Here is a 21,709-nt window from a genome sequence, read left to right as displayed (position 1 = left end):
AAATCATTTCCCTTTTACAGGTCCAGGAAGTTGCTGTCCCTCCAGTCATGTCCAAGGATTCCAAGGAAATAGTATTTCCATCACGACACACGGACAGCCAACTCAAACGCATGAAGAGAGACTGGGTCATCCCCCCAATCAATGTCCCAGAGAACTCACGAGGCCCTTTTCCGCAAGAGCTTGTCCGGGTAACGTAGCTCACCCAAGCACACATGCACACATGCACACGCGCACACGCGCACACACACACACACACACACACACACACACACACACACACACACACACACACACACACACACACACACACACACACACACACACACACACACTGCTCTCATAACTTCAAAGAAAATGCTTTTTGGTGGATTTGACAACGTTGTAGGTCCCTGCTGCCCTGAGCTCCCACTCAGAGGGTCACAGACACGAGGCTTGTGCCTTCAACAATATGCTTCATATTTACAGCACTTTGCTAAAGGTCGGGCCTCTTTTCTTACACTGTATTATTTATCTCTTGTTTCAGGGGCCAGTCTGTACCGATGTAACATATTATTTAGAACCACAGACAAATCTGAAGTGCTCACGAGTGCAGCTGCTCCTTGGTAGCCTGTTCAGATATCATATACCTTTTAGCATGGCTCAAGGACGCACACGGCCCAGTTCATTTACAACAACTCTCGGGTCGGGCCCATGTGTGGGTGGCTGACAGAGAACACACAATACGAGGGACGGCTAAGAAGAAGTAGATCCCCTTTCAGCAAATTAAGATGACTTCCTTATTGAGCGCTACTTCCTGTACATGGTGTTTTTATATTAAACCCGACCATATTAGAAGGGATGTTCCTGGGACTTGGTGGATGTTATCAGGATGATGAAATTCTTTGTTTGCTCAGCATGGATCTGGGCTGTATGCACAGAGGGTCTCAGCTTACATTGCAAACAGGATAGACAGCTCGGCAGAGGCAGAACTTCAATACTCACACATACACTCTTAATATGCACTCTTTTACTTACTTTTAAACCAGTGCTGAAATGATTAGCTGATAAATGAGTCAATCTACGGGAAATTATCGGCTAATTTAATAAATAATTGAATTTATAGCTTCTCATATTTGCTTTTCTTTATTATTACTATTAGAAATTAGGAACAATTGGTTCTCACTGATGATCAGAAAGAGCAATGTATATAATTGAAAGAAATTGCTAGAAAATCAAACAATAAAAAAAAAGATCAATTGATAATTAGAAAACAAAGATGTGACCATTATTGGCTTATTGTATGTATATTTCTATATCAACTAATTTAAGTATTCCGTATTAAAAGATTTGTTTATCTTTCATGTTTAAAATAAAAACGAAAAAATGATGACAGATTGTTGAGAAGTGTCAACTAACCAAATTCTCATCTCAAACAGATTCGGTCGGACCATGACAAGAACCGCTCCCTCAGATACAGTGTGACAGGCCCCGGAGCCGACCAGCCCCCAACCGGCATGTTCATCATCGACCCCATCTCTGGGGAGCTGTCTGTCAACAAGCCCCTGGATCGGGAGCACATCTCCAACTTCCACGTAAGTCACACACAATAGTTTTATTTTTAATTTTAAAAGATTCCCTGTAATGTGCTAATGATTTTTCCTGCCTAGTTTATCTAGAGAAATGTGTGTTCTCTGGCAGGGTTTGACATTCCTGCCAGTTGGCATGTGCTCAAGGGTCACGTGTAGCTTAAATGGCCTCCTCAGACGCAATAAAGGCCAGGGTCTCCCAGGAAATCTGACTGATCCGTCTGAGAATTTAAAGGATTTAACATGATGTTTTTGTGTGAATTGTGTGTGTGTGTGTGTGTGTGTGTGTGTGTGTGTGTGTGTGTGTGTGTGTGTGTGTGTGTGTGTGTGTGTGTGTGTGTGTGTGTGTGTGTGTGTGTGTGTGTGTGTCAGACACATTACGAGAACCCCAGCTAGAGGTTCTAGAGCTGCTTTATTCATTAGTGGTATTGTCTTTAAACTTCCATGGATTGTAAATTCTAAAGCCATATATTCCTGTGCTTTAAATATAAAAATAAACTGGTAGACGTCACAGTTGTAGCTTACGATAAAATAATGCAATGCATTTATCTAATAGAAACTACTTAAGTGATCTTTGAAGGCCACGAGACAAAGAAGCTCCACAGATAAAGGCGGATGTGAACTGTAAACTGTAGAGAAATACAGACGCAGCTCAGTATTGTGTTACTTGAGTCTGTTGCTGATATGTAAGTTCGCCAACGTCCGTCTATTTCCTGTAATTTCGTCAATAGATTTTGCAGCAGGCACTTGACACTGCAAGAATAGATTCATTGATACACTGGAACTACACCGTAAACCAGACATGCACTGGCATGTGATTTATACTGTAGTTTTTCAACATATTCTTCAATATATTACTTATATTTATTCCAGCGCACGAGTCCTCAACTTGCACTTATGCAGGAAAAAACACACACACTTGAAGTGCAGAAAGAGGCGGCACATCAGAGTTGTTTTTGGAAAACAGAGCTGAATCGTTGCTGACCTCGTGTTAGGCAACAGTGGTGAATAAAATCAGAGTGTATCTGTTTCAAGAGACAAACATAAAAATGCAGCTAAAATGTTTGTGCTGTTGTCGACTGTCAGGTATCAGACTGAATCTCTTCACTGTTTGTCTTTTTTCTGCTTCACGTGCAAGAGCCAGATGTAGGAAAATCTTTTTTACAAAGAGAATTTCCTCTCTTTTTCTGAACTTGTGCTCTTTTGCTTTCCACATTCAGCACATTGGAATATTTGAATGCTGTTCTGTGGGGTTCACTATCGCAGAATTTAAATGGGCGGTGTTCAGTGAGTGGTGTCTCCCAGTATATATGTTTGCACAGTTAACACTCCAGATGTGTTTGTGTTGTCCTCCAGCTGAGAGCTCATGCAGTGGACCTCAACGGCAACCAGGTAGAAAACCCTATCGACATTGTGATCAATGTGATCGACATGAACGACAACAGACCCGAGTTCACCCATCAGATCTGGAACGGCAGTGTTCCGGAGGGTTCCAAGCCAGGTAATATATACCACAAAAGCCGAGCAAAGCACCACACGGCATGAGCAAACGATTGGCTGCAGTCTGAGCCTCCACCTCCACGTGTTGACACAGCATTAGCAGATCAAACAGCATCGACGGCATTCCTGGGGTGGCCATTTTGTTAACTTTGCTTCTGCTGTATAAAATCTAAAAGATCACAAGAAAGAACAATCTGATGGCAAAATTACAAAACAATGAAAACAGCACTCAGTAAAAAAATAATTAGACACAACATCATAGTATTTACATGTGTTCTCTGTCTTTTTATCCCATAGGAACATTTGTTATGACAGTAACATCTGTCGACAAAGACGACCCCAAAACGAACAATGGGATGCTGCGCTACAAGATCCTGTCTCAGAATCCAGAGAGTCCGACCTCCAATATGTTCACCATCAACAACCAAACAGGAGGCATCATCACGGTGGCGGCAGGCCTGGACCGAGAGGTGACTCACACCGTTTCTTTCTGTCTCGTCCTTCTATCCTTCTCTCTTTCTCTTTACGTTCCTCTACATCTGCTCTCTTTCTCTTGATGTCATATCGCTCTGTTGTTGTTAACACTCCACTCCCTTAGTGTTTATGAATGCAGACTTATTATTAAAATCTTCAATTTGCATTTAAGTGAAACCTTCAATAGCGAGGCCATCCATTATATCAATTAATGTTTCTGTCTTGCATTTGCTGCTTGCTGTAGATCAGCACATCCATTTCCCATGTTTACATAAATGCACTTTGCATTTTTTATATGACGGCAAAACACAGCTTGAGTATCTCTGCTGATATTCAAACTGTCTGAGAACTAATGAGCTAAAGTGAAAGGGAATTTTGCAGATTAGCAACTAAATGAGAAGTAGAAATGAACTTGGCTCTTTCACACTTATTTACTCTTACAAGGAGGCAGCGTGCATCACTGAGCAGCTAAATGTTTCCCTTCCCTCATTCTCGCCTTTTTTTCCTCTAAAGCAGAAGCTTTACTTGCATTTTTCTTTCTCGCCTTTTCCCCGTGCTGTGAAAGCGACCTCTCTTTCATTTAATTGGATCGTACGGCTATTTGGGAAAATAAATAAAATAATATAGAATGCTGGAGCCAGTTGGTGCAATCCTAGGGAGGGCAATCTGGCTAGGTGGCTGTTCAATCACTTCCACCCTGGGGGCGCAGTTTTATGTCTGCCAGTTGCCACCATGAAAGTAATTTGCCCGGCTCTCATTACCTAGCAACTGGTCCGTCACCTGAGTGGCTTTTAATGTGAAAAGAGTCATTTGTTAGCTTCATGATGGTGTGTATGTGGCAGAGGTGTGCGCTTCACACATCTACCCACATGTCCCCATAGGGAATAAATCGGATTTATATAAAATGCCATCATTAGTCATTATAATTAATAACCTATCCAGTTCAGATTTGTTTCCTTTTGGTTGAAAACATAAATAATAATGCACATTGAGTTACCAGTTTATCAGGGAGGCTAAAGTGAGCTGTAATTCCAGAAATAAATCTTCATGGAGCTTATAATGTTGACACTGACTCAGAGCGGTGTTTATTTAACCTTGTGGTCATTTGTAGTTTGTGGAAGTTTTGTAAAGAAAATGGATCGTGATAAACAGTGTGTCTAATCTTTTGTCTGTCCTCATCTGCGTGAACAAAGGGGGCTTAAAATAACATAACAGTAAAAAAATGGCTGCACCAGTCCTATACAGAGAAACTGTGTTTTAATCCTGTCGTTTTTTTCTCTTCCCTTCCCCTCCAGAAAGTGCCCCAGTACACACTCATCATCCAGGCCACTGACATGGAGGGCAACCCCATGTACGGCCTCTCCAACACAGCCACGGCTCTCATCAGAGTCACCGACGTTAACGACAACCCGCCAGAGTTTACTGCTGAGACGGTAAGAAAGAAATTGATACGTAAGACAACTACACCGTAATGTTGGCGAAAGGAAAATACCACAAGTATCCCCCCCATTTCAGCCTAATGTGGATATATGCACTCAACCATCAGTTCTGCTCACTTAACCTAGTTCTGCTTGCCCAGCATTTCCAAATCCATACAGATATACAAGTAGGCAGCCGTGTGCAAAGTGTATCCCCCTACAAATGTTGACACATGCAACCAGGTGGATGTCTGCCCGAGTGAAAGAGGCACTTACTGTGTTTGCGAATCACTGAAATTTGTACTGCTCCTGTTGGTGCTATCAGGGGAGGACAGGGGATGAGTTGACCATGACGACATGATAAGTTACCTTAGATGTCTATTTACTCAAGATTGGTCCCGCTGTGCTTTGTAAGGCAAGGGCCTGGTGTGCGTTCTGCTGCCACAGCAGTATCACTAACAGCTCACTGTTCTGCACGTTCATGGTTTATTCATGCAGTTCTTCGGCGAGGTGCCTGAAAACCGTGTGAATGTCATTGTGGCCAACCTGACGGTGACTGACAAGGACCAGCCCAACACACCGGCCTGGAATGCTGTCTACAAAATCACCGGGGGCGACCCCACTGGCAGGTTCTCTGTGCCCACTGATCCGACCACTAACGAGGGCCTGGTGACGGTCGTCAAGGTGAGTCCTCCTCCTCATACTCCACTGCTTTAATCCCTCAGAGCTGCATACATGTATTTCTGCTATACTGAGAGGTATTGCTCTCGTTATTTTCTGTCGGAATATATTTATAACATCTTCTAAGTTATATTTTAAGCACTTTGAAGTTGATAGAGGTGAAGAGGTTGTATATGTTATGTTGCTCCCTGTTGATGAAGAAAACAAATGAATAATTCAACTGTCCAGCTGAGTTTTTTGAAGAGTCAAAGAAGTTTATGTAGTTACTCATAAGAGGGTAGTACTATCGTTTTGTTGATTTTGGAAGGTTTTGCAATGTTTAACTGACTAAGCTAAGTGTGTTATAAGAGCCGTGTTAAAAGGACATTCTCGTTTTGAACTAGAATGGCACATGATACTGTCTTCTAATGAAACCGCATTTAAATTCAATACACCCAGATTTTTATTTGGATCTGCAACACATTGTACACTCTGGTCTTTTCTAGATTTTCATCAAGATCTATTAATTAAACTCGGAGAAAATGAAAAAACGCCCCATCTTGCAAAGTTAAAGAAAGTGGGGGGCAAAATCCTGGATCTGCCCCCTGATCAAGATTTGTATCAAAGTGTAATGGGTTCCTTTTTGGGTCATGCCCCGCCCCACCACAAAAAATTCATGGAAAATCGGTTTAGTAGTTTTTGCTTACTAACAAACAAATGCAGGCGAAAACATAACCTCCTCGGTGGAGGAAATGATGTGCAAATTAAAATGAATTGACATTATACAAACCGTGTTAACGGTTAAAAAATTCCGGACACACTTCAGGGGAAATTACTTGGTTGCACAATTCTTACGTCAGCACTTTTAATGTTGTGTATCCTTCAACTGACCACAAAAGGAGACAGTCACTTCATCTAATCTGACTGTCTACAGAGGAAGAAACAGCTTCCAGTCTTTGTAATGGAAAAGTGTAATGCGATTGGATCCATTCTGAATTTTGATGTGTGATTCACTCTGTGCGTTTTCTCTCTTTTCCTGTTCTGCAGCCTATCGACTATGAAATCAGCAGGACATATGTGCTGACAGTGGAAGCAAGGAACGAGGTCCCTCTGGCCAGAGGCATCCACTCTCCTCGTCAGTCCACCGCCACTGTGTCCATCAGAGTGATAGATGTCAACGAGAGCCCCTACTTTGAGCCCAACCCCAAACTGACCAAACTCGAAGAGGGAATGATGCCAGAGTCGACTCTGACAACCTTCACCGCGCAGGATCCCGATCGCTTCATGCAGCAAAGCATCAGGTTGGTTCTGCAAATTTTGGTTAAAATGTTACATATCTTCAAAAGGAATCAGGTCCAGTTCACAGATGTGAAAACTTTACCATAGATAAATTAACTTTGGGCACTTTCACATCTACCTTGTTTGGTGGAACCTAAATAACCTGTGTGAGAAAGGTGCCACGGAGCACTGTCCCGATCAATAGAACAAAATGTCATCATAATGATTGAACCACGAGGATATTTATTTTGCTGTTAGTAAAACCATAATGATATTACAATAGCAATAAAAATTGACTAAATTAACTGCTCCATTCATTTTCCTAATTTAGAGGGAACGATAAAACTTTTTTTCTATGTACTTCAAAAAAAGGCAGCAAACACAATAGCCAAATTGATAAGATGTCAATATCAGATAGAGGTGAAAGCCCACATGGGGGATGACGGCCCTAAATGACATGTGAACCCAAAACTAACTGGATGAAAACGTCCATAACTTCATTGACTGCTTGTTCCCTCTTCAAGATAAGACACAGATGTTTAAAGGGGACATATCATGCAAATTCCACTTTGTTAGTGCTTCTACAGGTTAATGTGGGTATCTGGCATGTCTACCAACCCAAAAACTCGGGGAAAAAAACACTTGCGCGTTTTGTTATGGTTCCTCTAAGTCAGAAACGTCATGCTTGAGTGACTCGATTGAGCTTCCTGGGTTTTGTGTCGTAACAAGGCACTGGAAGTCTCCCTACATGGTCTTGGCCCCCACCTCACCCCCGTCCCCCACACTCGTTACGCCGGGTTTACACCGGAGGCAGCGAGGCAGGCAGCGCAGCGCTCCTGCACGCAGCCGCCTGGCTGTTCACACGGGACGAGCATTTCTCCGCTGGTCAGCCCGCGATTCACTCACATGTGGCATTTGTCTGGATCGTTGGGACTGGGAGGCTGCAGCAGCTGCTCGAGCGACCGCTCGCTCCCGCAGCGTGAGCTGGAATTTGTGGCAACGCCACACAGCCAGCAGTGTGGAAGACTTCCGCAGTGTTCAGCACTACTGTAACACCGGCACAAACACACAGAGCCCCCACTCGTTACGCCGGGTTTACACCGGACGCAGATGCGCCGCAGCGAGGCAGCGCAGCGCTGTTCTCAAGCGCGCAGCCGCCTGGCTGTTCACACGGGACGTGCATTTCTCCGCGCTGGTCAGCCCCATAGACTGTAATATAAGGTCAGCCCGCGATTCTGCTTTCTCTGCTTGTTGTTGTACCCGTTGAATGTCGGGGTTCGGGGGTAAATGATGGTCTTCATAGCCCCCCACCTCTCTTTCTCTCTCTGTCTGTCTGCTTGTGTGCTTGTAGTGGATGGGCAGAGGGGACATTTAATTATGTGATTGGGAAAATTAAAACTCCAGGACAACAGAAGGGGAATACAAAGTATGGGATGCATATTTGATAATTTATATCATATAAAATATGTAATTTATATCGTTTAAAATCATGGGGGGAGAGGGGGGAGGGGGGAGCTGGCTCATTAGCATTTAAAGGAACAGGCACTCAAAACAGGTCACTCTGTGGAGGGCTGTTTTATACAGGGTAAAAAGGGTGCTGTTTTAAATGATCCTTGTGGTATTTTGACCAAAGTATGTTACAGACATTTCATTAAGACCCCAAGGAACCATATCAACTTGAGGTAAAATGGGCATGCTATGTCCCCTTTAAATCAAATATTTAATTAAACTTTTAGTGGGTACATTACTGTTCATGCCGAGCCCTACGTATAACATATAATGTTATGTGTTAAGATAACTCTACATCCTGGCTGTTTCCTCCACCGTCTCTGCTGAAGTAGCACGAAGCAGCCGTCTCCATCTCATGCTTGTTGAACGAGACCCATTTTTCTCCTTTTCATCATCAGGCGTTTTTTGCCTCACAGCTGTTTGGCCACGGAAGAGTTTATCTGCCTGAAAACAGTCCATGAGAAATACGCTTGCTTTGTAATTCCACGGTTTGTCCTACAAATTAGTTGGAGCTAATGATAAGTACAAGCCAGTTCGGTCTCCCCCGAGAGGCTGCTCTCAAAACTTTAGAATAATTATGTAAAATTTATGAAATCTAAAATATTTATTCGCTGTAAATAAATAAAAACAAAAAGCATTTTCAGAAGAAAGCAATGCTGAACTGGCAATAGAGACTAAATCCATCATCTAGATTATATATTTTTTAATCTGTCTCACTCTCACACCCAAATGAAAAGTAAGGATTATGAATTATAGTAAAACCCTCTTTTTCTTCTCTTCCCTCAGATACTCCAAGCTCTCAGATCCAGCCGGCTGGTTAAGGATTGACCCCAACACCGGCCGTATCACAACAATTGCCGTTTTGGACCGAGAGTCGCCCTTTGTGAAGAACAGTTTATATAATGCAACGTTCCTGGCCACTGACAATGGTATGTAACCATTTAAGTGGCACTGCGGTTGCCAAAAATACCTTGTTGATGTCCTGTGATGCCGCTGTTACATGGTCTAGGTGTTTTAGCTAGGCTGATACACGAGCACTCTATTCCAGGCCATTATTGTCAGAGCATTCAGGAGGAGATAATGCTGCCTTTTCAAAAGGAAGTCGAGGGGATGTCTAATGTAGCTTACATCTCAAAGGTCACCGACTACCTCTGTGATGTTTTTCACCTAAAGCCAGTGCACAAGCACAGTGTTATTGTTGGGGGAAGAAAAATAACTACCTCAGTTACAGCCACAAAGACAACCACCATGCTTGAAGGTCAACCTTTTACCAGCCACTTGGCCTGTCTGGAACGATGACCACCTTAGCTGAAGGTTAATGTACTAGCAATCCCAGAACCATCATCCAGCATGTGGATATATTCACCTCTTCCCCGCACTGGTGGGATTTACCTCTGTTCAGGTTTACCCTGTTCTCCGGAGCATGGCTTAGGCCAATAGGCTTAAAAACTCTACCACTAAAGAGGTTTCTCGGCATTAATGGGTCAGGATTGGATGACTAGCTCCTTTGAGCGTGGCCTGAATGGTAAAAAAGCCTCTTAGCCGAGTGAATACATAGAGGAGCCTGAGAGGAGCGACAGTGGGCTCTGTTTGTCTGCTTTAGTATTCCCGTCCTGCGTCCTTCGTCAGGAAGACGTTCTTTAGGCACACACATTCACACACCCACACACACACTTAGTACCCAAATGTTCTGATATCTCCCTCTTTCTGTCTACCTCCTCACTCGAGATTAGATTCTCAGATCAGTATGCAGTTTGAATGGGTCTTCTCCCGCTAGAGTAAATAGCTGTTTAGAGGGTCTTTTTGTACCATTGGACTCAAAGGATAAACTTCATACTTACTTTGTCCTGTTGAATTCATTATAAGTGCAAAATGAGAGCTGGAATTCCAATCGTATATATTCCTATCCATATGAAATGAAAGGAAAAAATCCCCCTAATAAATATGTATGAGCTAAGTGTTTATCTGTTGGTCTATGCAGGAGTCCCTCCAGCAAGTGGAACAGGCACTCTCCAGATCTTCCTGATGGATATCAACGACAACGCTCCCAAGGTGTTCCCCCACGAGGCGGAGATATGCCAAAAGCCAGAGCCAAACGCCATCAACATCACCGCACTTGACGGAGACCTTAACCCGAATGCGGGGCCCTTCGCCTTTGAGTTAGCCCACAGGCCGACTGACGTCCGGAGAAACTGGACCATCACAAGAATCAGCGGTAAGACAAACACAAATTTCATATCAGCAACTCATTAGATTCATATTATATCATTTAAAGCAAAAGGCTCAGGCTGTGAAATGCCTTCGATAACCTGTCAAGGACATTGCTTCATCTTTTCTGACGCTGGCCTCCATTTGTATTCATTACTGGGAACAAATGAGAGGCGAGAAGATGACCCTTTTCAGCTTCTATTTTTTTTTCAATCTGTGGCATTGAATAATTAGAAAGAAAAGTGTAAACCGTAGGAGTATATATCATGTTCAGCAGTCTGTTGTTCAATAATTAAAGCTCGCAACACTTCAGAAATAAGTGTCACACTGCAGAGGGGTCAGGCAGAGCTGAGATGCACATTGCTAAAATGCGTTAACCTAACCAAGCACTTGTTAATTGTTTATGCTAATTTCAAGCAAAAATACCGGCTGGAAACACTGTTGTGCGTTTGTTATTAGATAGTGTGAGTTGAAATTCAGTGAATATACATCTGTCTTAATAGGATAATGGCATTTGGATTATGGCGGCCGGGAATTTAGCGTAAGCAGCATTATCAAAAGGTATTCAGTAGATTTATAAGCTCCAAATCTAAATCCTGGCCATGTTTTGGATTAGATATGCTGATGCAACTTCCAGGTAGGAATTTGCGCTGCATTTTTGTGTTTGTGTAATCGTACTGTGAGCATGGTTTACACAAACGGCTATTCAGAGTTTTGATTTAATACCCTCTGAAAAACGTACCTGCCACGGAAACATGATGTTGCACATTAACTTGGTTAATCTCTAGACTCACCTCCTCGTATTGATCGTCTCTGAAAAGGAGCCATCAAAGATCAATCGCTCACTCGCGTGTTCTTTCCTCTCTCTCTCTCTCTCTCTCTCTCTCTCTCTCAGGTGACTACGCTCAGATGAGCCTGAAGATCGGCTTCCTTGAAAGTGGCATCTACGAGATCCCCATCATCATCACAGACTCGGGCAACCTGCCCATGTCCAACACCTCCTACCTGCGGATCAAAGTGTGCCAGTGTGACGTCAACGGCGACTGCACCGACCAGCAGCACATCATGGCCGCCGGCCTGGGCACAGGCGCCATCATATCCATCCTCCTCTGTATCATCATCCTCCTCAGTGAGTGTCTCAGTGGCTCTCTCAAACAGCACATCACACACACACACACACACACAGGGATTATAAAGACAGCTAAACATTATCCGAGATACCACTAGATTACTGTAGGATTACCAAAAAGATAGCCTTGATCAGGCCCCCGTCCAAGCTCTAAAATGTCAGATCCGATTGCATTTGTATGAAAATATGTAAGTTATTATGTTTTGTAATATGAGATCTCTCTCTGTGTCTGTCCGTCAGTTCTCGTGCTGCTGTTCGTTGTGTGGATGAAACGCCGCGACAAGGAGCGTCAGGCCAAGCAGCTCCTCATCGATCCCGAGGACGATGTGAGGGACAACATTCTCAAGTATGACGAGGAAGGTGGAGGAGAGGAGGATCAGGTAAGAATCCCGCAGTGAACATACACAACATTGACTTATTTGAACCCATTAAGACCAAAGACGCTAAATATAAAAGCATTGTTGGAAAGCGACCCCCTGAAACCAGAGTGTTTTCTGATCTGAAGAGCTGACAGAATTGCCAATGTTTATAAAAACCTTCTCAGCCTCAGAAGCAGATAGCTTAAACATTTAGCTTTCATTGTAAATCATAACCTTTTGCTTAAGCGTAGCAAATCTTTTTTTTTTTATCTGACAAACACGCCCAGGTCAATCTTTATCTTCCTACTCGTTTTCCTCCTCCTAAAACATGTCTCTCGCGGATGAGCATTGGTTAGCAGGTCAGCAGGAAGACACATTGCTGTAATCTGCTAGATCCTCAGCCATCATCTGAAACGTACTTTAAAGTGCTAACAAACATACATTTCCCATATTGCATTTCAACTTTCCTGTCAGTATTTCAGCTGGCCATTAGTCACATGTCTTCAAAACAATGACATTGTGCTCTAAAGGGAGAAGCACGCAAATGTCCCAGCCGGTTTAAAAGCTAAATACATGTATATGTTGCATAAGGTCTAAATAAGTTAAAGGCCTTGAAAACATATTTTCTGCGTCAGCTTCCCAATATAAGAATTCTTTGTTTTGCCAAAGTAAAAACTGAAAGATGTCTGTAGGTCTGTCTGTGCTGCTTCGTTTTTGGCTCGTTGGTTTGGAGATGTCTCAGTCGTGTGAGCAAGATATTTAACATTTAAATCAGAATCTGTCGACAGTTGTGTGGGTGTTTACTTTTTTCTCGCCAGGCCACTGCCAATCAAACTTGATCAAACTTGCACAATCCTGCTGAAGCAGATAAGTTTTTGAGTGTTAGTCATAAAAAGTAAATTTAAACTAACTCATTTGGAAATGAATATTTACATTTGCGGGCAAATATTTAAGAAGCAGATTTTTGGTGTTTTCCTACTGACGCTCAGTAGAGAGTGACATTTCTTTGACAGGGTGACATAAGGCGAGTGTGTGGTCTTTGTTAGGGAGAGACATTCAGGTCACATCTTTGCAGCATAGTAGCAGTTTGTGTAGAACGGAAGCAGCTTAAGGACAAAGAGGACCGCCTAGTCTTTTTCTGCAAGCATACATACTGCACTCTTAGAATGCATTCTTTAACACTGCTCTGCTCCTTATGCTGCTCTAGGATTTACCTCGAAGTCATTCACAATGAGGAGTTAGACTTTTTTTCCCCAGAAAGTAGCTAGGTATCGAAAAACTGGGATCAATGAGGCAAACACATGGTTATGGAAATATTGGAAATGTTTTCTCGACTGGAACTGGTTCCCATTCCACAACCCAACCACACACACACACTAGAATAGGAATGCAGTGCCACGGGCATCAATACAGTCACATCTCGGTATCCCCTTACACTGATCAGGCACATACAGACACAAATTCAATTGTCCTAATGACCCCTTGTTAGCATAACGGAATCATTTCATCACAAAGGCAGTAATATACCAAATGGGCTATTTTCTTGTTGCTGGCTGAAGTGCTCCAGTGGCTTAGGTATAGCAGAAATGAGCAGGAGACCGCGGCCTGACCCAGTGCAATGCCAAATTAGCCTCTGAGACTTGTAATTGGTAAGCTGATGTCATTTGGAGACAGACATCTGCTGTGGCGCAATAATGAAGCTCTGTCTAAGGTAACAATCTGACTGGAAAGCCATTACACATCTGCCAGTGATTAGGCAAGAGGGAGTGCAGCCGCTTGTGTATTCACATCATCACGTTCATGCACAGAATGCACAAACCTGTGGGCCAGAACATGTCGAGAAGGAAAGTGTTGCTTCATATAAGTCTCCTCAAAGGTGAAACGAACGGCTGCAGCAATTTATTGAGGGAAAACAAGCTTCCGTTTTGAGTGGCGCAGAGGAGGGCAGGGCGCCAGGAGAAAATGGTCTTGTCTGCAAAATTGGGGGGAGTCAGCGTTGGGTAAAAAATGGACCTGACTTTCCCAGCGATGTGGCCTTTATACTGCCCACCTCTGTTCTCCCTATCTCCCGCCGGGGAGGAAATTGAAGTGTCAGACCATTGGGCGCTCTCGAAGTATATGATTTTAGTTGCTGCCACCATCGCCCTGGTTTGTATTGTTTGAGAAGCACTCATTTCATCAAACGGCGACAGCTGATCTGACTGCTCTCAGCGGATTTCGGTAAAAATAATGCAAAAAGGAAAAGCAAATTGAGACGTCACTGTGCACAGGTGCGCAGGGGAAAAAGAGAAAGTGTGAGTCATGTGCGTCTTCATGTGACCTCAGAATATTTTGAGGCAGGTTAACTTTGGAGGTCCAGCAATATACAGAGAGTATAAGTGCTTCATGTATTTGTCTCTAGAGATGAATAAAGGTTTCATGTCAGAGGAAGTGAACTTCTCTTGAACTGTACGAAAGGAAGGAAGCTGTGGGAACATGGTAACGTTGCTACTACTCTCAACTGGACAATAAAACCAAGCAATCAGATTTAACAGAGAAGTAAATAAATATGGGATATATGCCTTGTTGCTTTCTTGTTGAGTGAGATGACATATTTACTACTTTGCTTTTGTCTATATGATAAATATGAAGCTTCAATTAGCACAAAAACAAAAAAGAAATAAATGAAAGCAAGTGTCCATAGATGATGATCTTCCCTCCCGTACCTCTGTTCCCTGTCTTTATGCTAAGCCAAGCTAAGATAACGGCTGCTGGCTCCAGTCTCTTGTTCCACAGACGGACATCAAATAGTATCAATTTTCTGATCTAATTTCCAGCAAGACAGTGAATGGGTGTGTAACGTTTCCCAAAATGTCCAACTATTCTTTCAAAGCACTTTTGTTAAATCATCTAATCTGTTGGACGTTAAATTAAGAGCGAGAGTTGAAACATTTTTAATAGTTATCTCCCACTGCAAAGAGAACCAGTATGTCTTCATAACTATGTCAAGGAAAACTTAAAGCTAGGGTTGGTAATCCTGGAAAACCTGCAACTGATACAACCCACCCCCACCGGCCCTCTCGTAAAATCCACGCCCCCAAAACTGGCCTTCGCCTCTACTTCAGCGTTATGTCTCTCCGCCCTAAAGACTCCGTCCATGTACAGCTACGTCGACCAATCGTTTCTTTTGGTCCAAAGTGGCCGTGTTTAATACAGTCCTGTGAGGGTCTTTGTTGTCAGTCGACTTTATTCATTGACGGTGATTGGGGCGTGAAATGGATTTCAACAAATAAGATTAAAAAGAACAACTTACCAACCCTAACTTTAACTTAGTTTAGTCGTTTTATAATCTTCAGTGGACACAACAAACAGTTCTCTTGTTCTCTGTTTCCTCTTCTTGATAAACCAGTGTTTGTTTAAAACGTGTGGGATCATATGACTGCTGATATTGAATTTTATTTTTGATGCTGCTGCTTTGCCAGGTCCCGGCAATTAAATTAGTGCGTATAATGTTATTATTACCAGTAGGAATAAAGTATGAAAATAAAGTGAAAAGAAACCTTATCTCTCAAAAGAGGTTTTGGACTCCTAGTACTCTGGTGGTACGATGATAAATAAACTCAGCTCTTTTTTTGAAATGGCTCTGTGTCTCACTACAGATAAAGTGTATGAGGCTTAGCAGCGTTCAGTCTCCCATGTTTGAATGTGGGTCATGAGTGCCCGAGGCAGCCATTTCACCCAGCCAGTGTACAGTGAGGAGTCAATCCCCTGAAGGAGGCTGGTATGTCATTAGACCTTCCCGCTTAGTTCAGCCATTATACCGTTCCGTTGCAATTCCCCGTCACCAACTGCTGACCCCTCCGGTGTGCGACCTCACCGAGGGTCAAACAGGAGGCAGACGGAAATGGACCCAAGATGATGGATGGCGTTACTGCGCGATGACCGTTGCTCTTGTGCCGCTACGGCCCCAGGGTGATTGTCATCCCCCATGAAATCAGATTACACATGAATAATCAATGCGCTTGTTTTTAGATTTGAGATGATACTTATTAGTGCGGAGTTGAGTAGGTGTTTGTCAAGTGCCTGCTCGCTTCGCCGTGTTTGTATATCTCGGCTGTTTGTGCATCATCACAGGGTTTATATTTATTCAGAAATTTATTTTTACATCGGAGTGTCTGCAGCCTTTTTTTTTTTCTTCCCTGGGAGTGAGCGTGCACGTGCCCGTGTGTGTAGGTACATGTGCAGCTGAGCAAAGACAATTTTGAAGGGGGGATATTAGAGATGGATGGATTACTGAAAATCTTCTAAAGAGGGACAATCCATCATGCACGCTTATTAGGCACACACCCTGATTCTCAAATGGCATTTTCTCTATCATATCTGCTGTCACTGTGATACCATCCAGACATTCAGCTCAGCTCAGCGCGCCTCTGTCTCTCTCCTAACTCCTTTTCTCTCCCCGCACTTCTCTCCTCCTCCTTCCCTGTTCATGACTTTGCACAAACTGCGAGCCATTCAGGTTGCCTTGGTAATGTTAATAGGATTAGCAATGGCTTATGCATATCCACCATCCCGTGTCTGGGCATTGATTAGAGCAAAACAGTCGCCTGCACATCCTTCCTGCAGCACACTGCACAAGTACAAACACTCTGCAGCGTATGATGTGGTCCTCAGCCCGGCCCCCCCTCAGTGCTGGCTCTTTGAATGTGTCAAATTGTCCCTGGGCTTGTGCTTCACAGACAAGAAGATTAAAGTTTCCCTCGTATTCCCTCAGCTCTCCTCGCCGCATTCTGAACTTAAAAAGTCTTTCCTCGACTCAGTTGAACTTCGTCCGTGCAGCGCAGGAAATGTTTACCTATTTAAATAATCTCACTCAGTTCAGGGGTCTTGTCGCATCACTCAGCTAACTCCCATCTGTCTGTGTGTTTCCTAGGATTATGATCTCAGTCAGCTCCAGCAGCCGGACACGATAGAGCCTGATGCCATCAAGCCGGTGGGAATCCGCCGTCTAGACGAGAGACCCCTCCACCCCGAGCCACAGTATCCCATGAGGTCAGCAGCACCCCACCCTGGAGACATCGGAGACTTCATCAATGAGGTAAAAAAACACCGGCCATCAAACACTTATTGAAAACTGAAAACAAATCAACTGAAAGGATCAGCGCTGTCAGAAAGCTTGGAGTTCTTCATTTTCAAGTTGAATGACTTTCTTATGATGAATTTGTATCTAAATAAACAATTTGTCTCAGTATCAAGGAGATAAACCGGCGCCTTGTAGAGAGAGAGAGAAAAATAAAAACTTATTTTAAATTGAATCAATTATTAATAGAATTGTTTTCATCTCTTCCCAGCAGAAAGCAGAAACTTTTCTCAGACATGTACTAAGTCAGAAAAGTACATGATGCTAACTCACTTAGATATAATTGTTTTTCTCTTCACTTTCCTCCAGAACAGAGTTATAGACGTGTCAGCGTAGAAATAGGAGATGAGAGGAGCAATACATTGGCTTTCCATCGCATGGCACTGTTCAGTGTGCCCTCCTTTGCCTGAGGCCATCATTGACTGCAGCATGAAGGGAGAATGTAAAATGAAAAGAGCAGTCATGTATTTTTCACAAGCTCCAACAGACAAGAGTTTCACAGCATTACAAATGGAGTTCTCTCCTAGTTTTGGGATGGCGCCCATGTTTTTAGATTAGAACTTGCTCTTTCAGTTCTGCTCCCCAACCGTCTAGCTCTCAGATCCCTTTACTCGGGCGCCGCTCATTTTCAACTCTCGCCGTGTGTCAGGAATACACCTAACACACTTGCCGTAACAGCAGATATGAGGTGAAATTCAATGTTTTTTGCGCCCGTCCATTAAAGAGCGGTTTGAAAATGCACACCCTCCTCCAACAGGACTTTAGATTTTTAATATCCCCGCAAGACCTCAGGGACTTTTCAAGTCTGAGCATCCTGACCCAGAAAACACTCGCTGCAACCAGGCAATGTTGATCTGCTTTTTAGTCCTAGATTTGACTGTCGCTAAAGCTCAGTCATGGCCGCTGCCGCGCTCTCATCGAGCTGGAATCTGACCTAACTGATAAGGGCGAGCCGCCAGAGGAGCAGGGAGACAGAAACAAGTGGGTGTATGGAGGGAGGGAGGGAGGGAGGGAGGGAGAGAGAGGGGGGTCTGATCTTCATCCCAAAATGTGTACACGCCCACGGGAGCTTGTGGCTCTTAATTAAATTAGAGGGACAAAAAAATTAAGCATAGTGCTTGCATAAGTGCTTTAACCCAACAGTAGGACAAACAAAGGTCTATTAGTCAACTCCTGGTCTGTTCCCACAGAGGGGGGGGTAACATTAAATACATTAACGCCAAACCAACATGACCCCCGTTGGCCCCAGGTGGACACTGAAGTGAAGTGATTTGCTTTCAGAGTTTTGCATAGTGCCTCATTTCAGCCTCGGCCAGGTTGTGTGTGAATAGAAATACCAGCGGGTTCGATTACACATCTTTTGTTAACTGCGGGACACAGCAACTCCAAAAAAAGTTCACTCTCAAGAGATTGCGATTGTCTCTCGCGCAGCCGGTGACTCGGTTAAAGTGAAACCATGAAGCAGAGTTCTGTGATTGACTAACCTCATGAAACTGCCAGTGGGGTCTTAGTTGTAGATAAAGGGGGCTATAACCAGCAGAGCGATTATGGTTGCAATTCTAATGAATAATCCAGCTGTCATATTTCCCACCAAATTATCAGCACCACAGCCCTGAGCAGATACTTAAGGAAAGCTAACAAGTGGAAAATGATCGCTAAGTGCCCAGGCGCTTAAATTCAATCCATCTTTTTTTATTTGAGAGCATTTCAGTGCATAGGAAACAATAAATCTTTGACAAGTTCCCGATGAGCTGATGTCTCATTTCTCTTATGTGTTGCTCCACTTGTGTTAATTCATTTATTGTTGGGTGGTGGGTGTTGGGTGGACCCAAAGTGGTTCATGGCCAAAACACAGCTCAACTCCTCGATTAGCGATCCGTTAATCCCCAGAGTCCCGTTAAGGAACAAGGCTGTAAATCAATAAGAGTCCATAAGGATGACTCTGGGCATGTCGAGCGCAATCTTCAAAATAGACCCCCCCTTCCCGCCCAACCAGCACCATGAGCCTCAAAATAACACAAAGAGACCCACACTCGCGTCATGCTCCTCTCATTGTTGCCTCTGTCGAGCCCTTCACTCTCTGCTACTGTTTAGGCAGGAGTCAGATAAATATGAAATATTAAAGATAATGCTATCTAGATTATAGATAACAACTGTGCTGGAGTTGTACTATCTGTGCAACGGCCTAGAAGAGAAAGAGAGGGAAGGGGGAGCACAAGGGTCAGTGGGGGAGGGGGAGATGATTCCAATCATCTGAGGCTGCTGGTCACGCTCAATCTTGGCTTATGATCAAAAACGTGGATAATCCCAGAGCCCAGAAACATCGGGAGAATACCAACAGAAACACAAAGGAAACTCGCAGGAACACTAAAGCTTGATTTCCTGAACAAGTGGAGGCAGAAGCTCTGACTGGTTTTAAGGATAGATTAGCCTGTTTGTGTGCAGCAGCGGGGGGGGCAGGGAGCCTGCGCTTATATGGCTCGCTCCTCGTTACAGACGGTGTCGGCTCGCAGCTTAATCTCTCCATCTAACCGCCGTTTTATTTCCTCCTGTACAGGGACTCAAGGCGGCAGACAACGACCCCACCGCTCCTCCCTACGACTCCCTGCTCGTGTTCGACTACGAGGGCAGCGGCTCCACGGCCGGCTCCCTAAGTTCCCTCAACTCCTCCAGCAGCGGGGGCGACCAGGACTACGATTACCTCAACGACTGGGGCCCTCGCTTTAGAAAACTGGCAGACATGTATGGTGGAAGTGATGACTAAGGACATGCAGCCGCTCCTTGAAGGATGAAAAGATGAAAAAAAAAAAATGAAGAAAAGGAGTGATTTCCTGTTGATGGACATCTACAGCTTCTGATATTCCCCAGAGAGAGAGAGAGAGAGATAGAGAGAGAGAGAGAGAGTGACGGAACTATGACAGAAACAAAACAAAAAAAAATAAAAATAAACAATGATTCAGAAAAATGTTTTCAAAATCTACCAACCTAGGCTTATTGTTGTAGTCTACGCATACATATGCTTGTTGAAAGCTTAGGCATAGGCTGTGGTCCCGTGACGGAGGCTGTGGTCGGGAGCACAGGTGGATTGTCACCACTCGGATTGTTGGTATTGAATGCGCTCAGTTACACTTGAATTTCACAGTACAGAAGCACTGGGATATAATGTGCCTTTTTGTACATTTTTTTTGGATCTAAATGATTAGTTTTATGTTCAAGGCTTTAATGGTACTGACTTTTGGAGTGATTTCAAACGTATGTTACACTCTGGTATGCTTCTACATGCTTTTTTCCTTTGGTTACACAATGCTCCTGCTTGTTGACGATTATTTAAATAGACTGCAAAGAAAATGAAGGATCATCGGTTAGGTTGGACGGAGAGAAAAACAATTAAGAGCAGCACTGTACAGAACGCTAGACTTCTTGACTTTTTCACTAAAAATTAAAATTATGCAGCTGGTTGCAAATAAAGGGAGTTATGAATAATACTTTTGTAGCAGGTTTTTTTTTCCTATTTTTTTTGAGGTGATGTAGTATTTTACAAAAACAAAAAAAAAAATCTGTTTTGGTCTAATCTATGTACACTTCATTTGCCTTAGTCATCATCTGATATTTTCAAGTTTTACTTCACTGTAAAAAGATGTGTGTACATAATGTTTTTTTTTTCTTTATCTCTTTTTTTTCTTTTTGATGTAGTATATGAAGAAGTGCAAAAAGTTCCAAACTTGTAAATGTATAATTTGGACAACAAATTCAAAGTTTTTTGCATGTTTTTATCAACAAAAATGAAAAATGTTGTTTCCCAAATTTATTTACAAAGTGAAAAAAAAAATAAAAAATCTGGGTGACATTAAATGTGTAGAAGTTAAGAGCGTTTTTTTGTATAAAACAAGAAAAAAAAAACACTGATAAAAATGGAAAAGTAGTGATCTTGTCAGCACAACTGTTGAATTTGTACCAAAAAGGGGGTGTGGGGGGATGACAATGCTAGACATTAATTAATGAATCAGCTTTAAGACTGGAAAAGGTTTTGGACTTCAGCCTTGTGGATAACATGTGTACTGGAAAAACAAATTATACATCTCTGACCCCAACCATCCAATAAAATGCTAACTTTGGAGCTAAAATCGCCTCTTTATTTATTTGTCTATACCCAAACTCAGCATTGTTGCAGAGGCTTAATTAGACTGCGAAATTGTGCAGTTTATCTCAAAGGACAATAGTTTCAAACAAAAACTATAGTTCACTGGACAATATTCAACCAGAGGGGAGAATAAATCATTTATAAGCTTATTTATGTGTTGTTGCACAGACTATAAAAAAGAAGAATGCTTCAGGCCCACACAACTTTGTGGATGACAAGTTGTGGGACCTGCAGGCAAAGAAGAAAACAATGCGTTCATTCTGTAAATGATATCTGGGCGTCTCTGAGACAATTCAAGGTCAAAAACTCAGACGTAAAATCAGTACAGTCTGCTATGTGGGATATGTAA

General features: G+C 43.1%; 1 protein-coding gene across 1 annotated transcript in view; it reads left to right on the top strand.

The window, feature by feature from the left end:
* The window catches only part of cdh2 (cadherin 2, type 1, N-cadherin (neuronal)), a 62,754-nt gene extending 41,411 nt beyond the window's left edge, over positions 1-21,343 (top strand). The window contains exons 4-16 of the mRNA XM_035169968.2: positions 21-188; positions 1,416-1,571; positions 2,922-3,066; positions 3,363-3,535; positions 4,835-4,972; positions 5,456-5,641; positions 6,665-6,918; positions 9,191-9,333; positions 10,386-10,619; positions 11,508-11,741; positions 11,982-12,121; positions 17,013-17,177; positions 19,777-21,343. Of these exons, the coding sequence (XP_035025859.1) occupies positions 21-188; positions 1,416-1,571; positions 2,922-3,066; positions 3,363-3,535; positions 4,835-4,972; positions 5,456-5,641; positions 6,665-6,918; positions 9,191-9,333; positions 10,386-10,619; positions 11,508-11,741; positions 11,982-12,121; positions 17,013-17,177; positions 19,777-19,983 (2,343 nt within the window). The 3' untranslated portion in view covers positions 19,984-21,343. The remainder of the gene's footprint in view (positions 1-20; positions 189-1,415; positions 1,572-2,921; positions 3,067-3,362; positions 3,536-4,834; positions 4,973-5,455; positions 5,642-6,664; positions 6,919-9,190; positions 9,334-10,385; positions 10,620-11,507; positions 11,742-11,981; positions 12,122-17,012; positions 17,178-19,776) is intronic.
* Positions 21,344-21,709: the final 366 nt, after the last annotated feature.

Source organism: Hippoglossus stenolepis, chromosome 11, assembly GCF_022539355.2.
Source record: "Hippoglossus stenolepis isolate QCI-W04-F060 chromosome 11, HSTE1.2, whole genome shotgun sequence".
Taxonomy (NCBI): domain Eukaryota; kingdom Metazoa; phylum Chordata; class Actinopteri; order Pleuronectiformes; family Pleuronectidae; genus Hippoglossus; species Hippoglossus stenolepis.
Note: the sequence above shows the minus strand (reverse complement) of the source record. Positions and strands in the feature narration are given on the sequence as shown.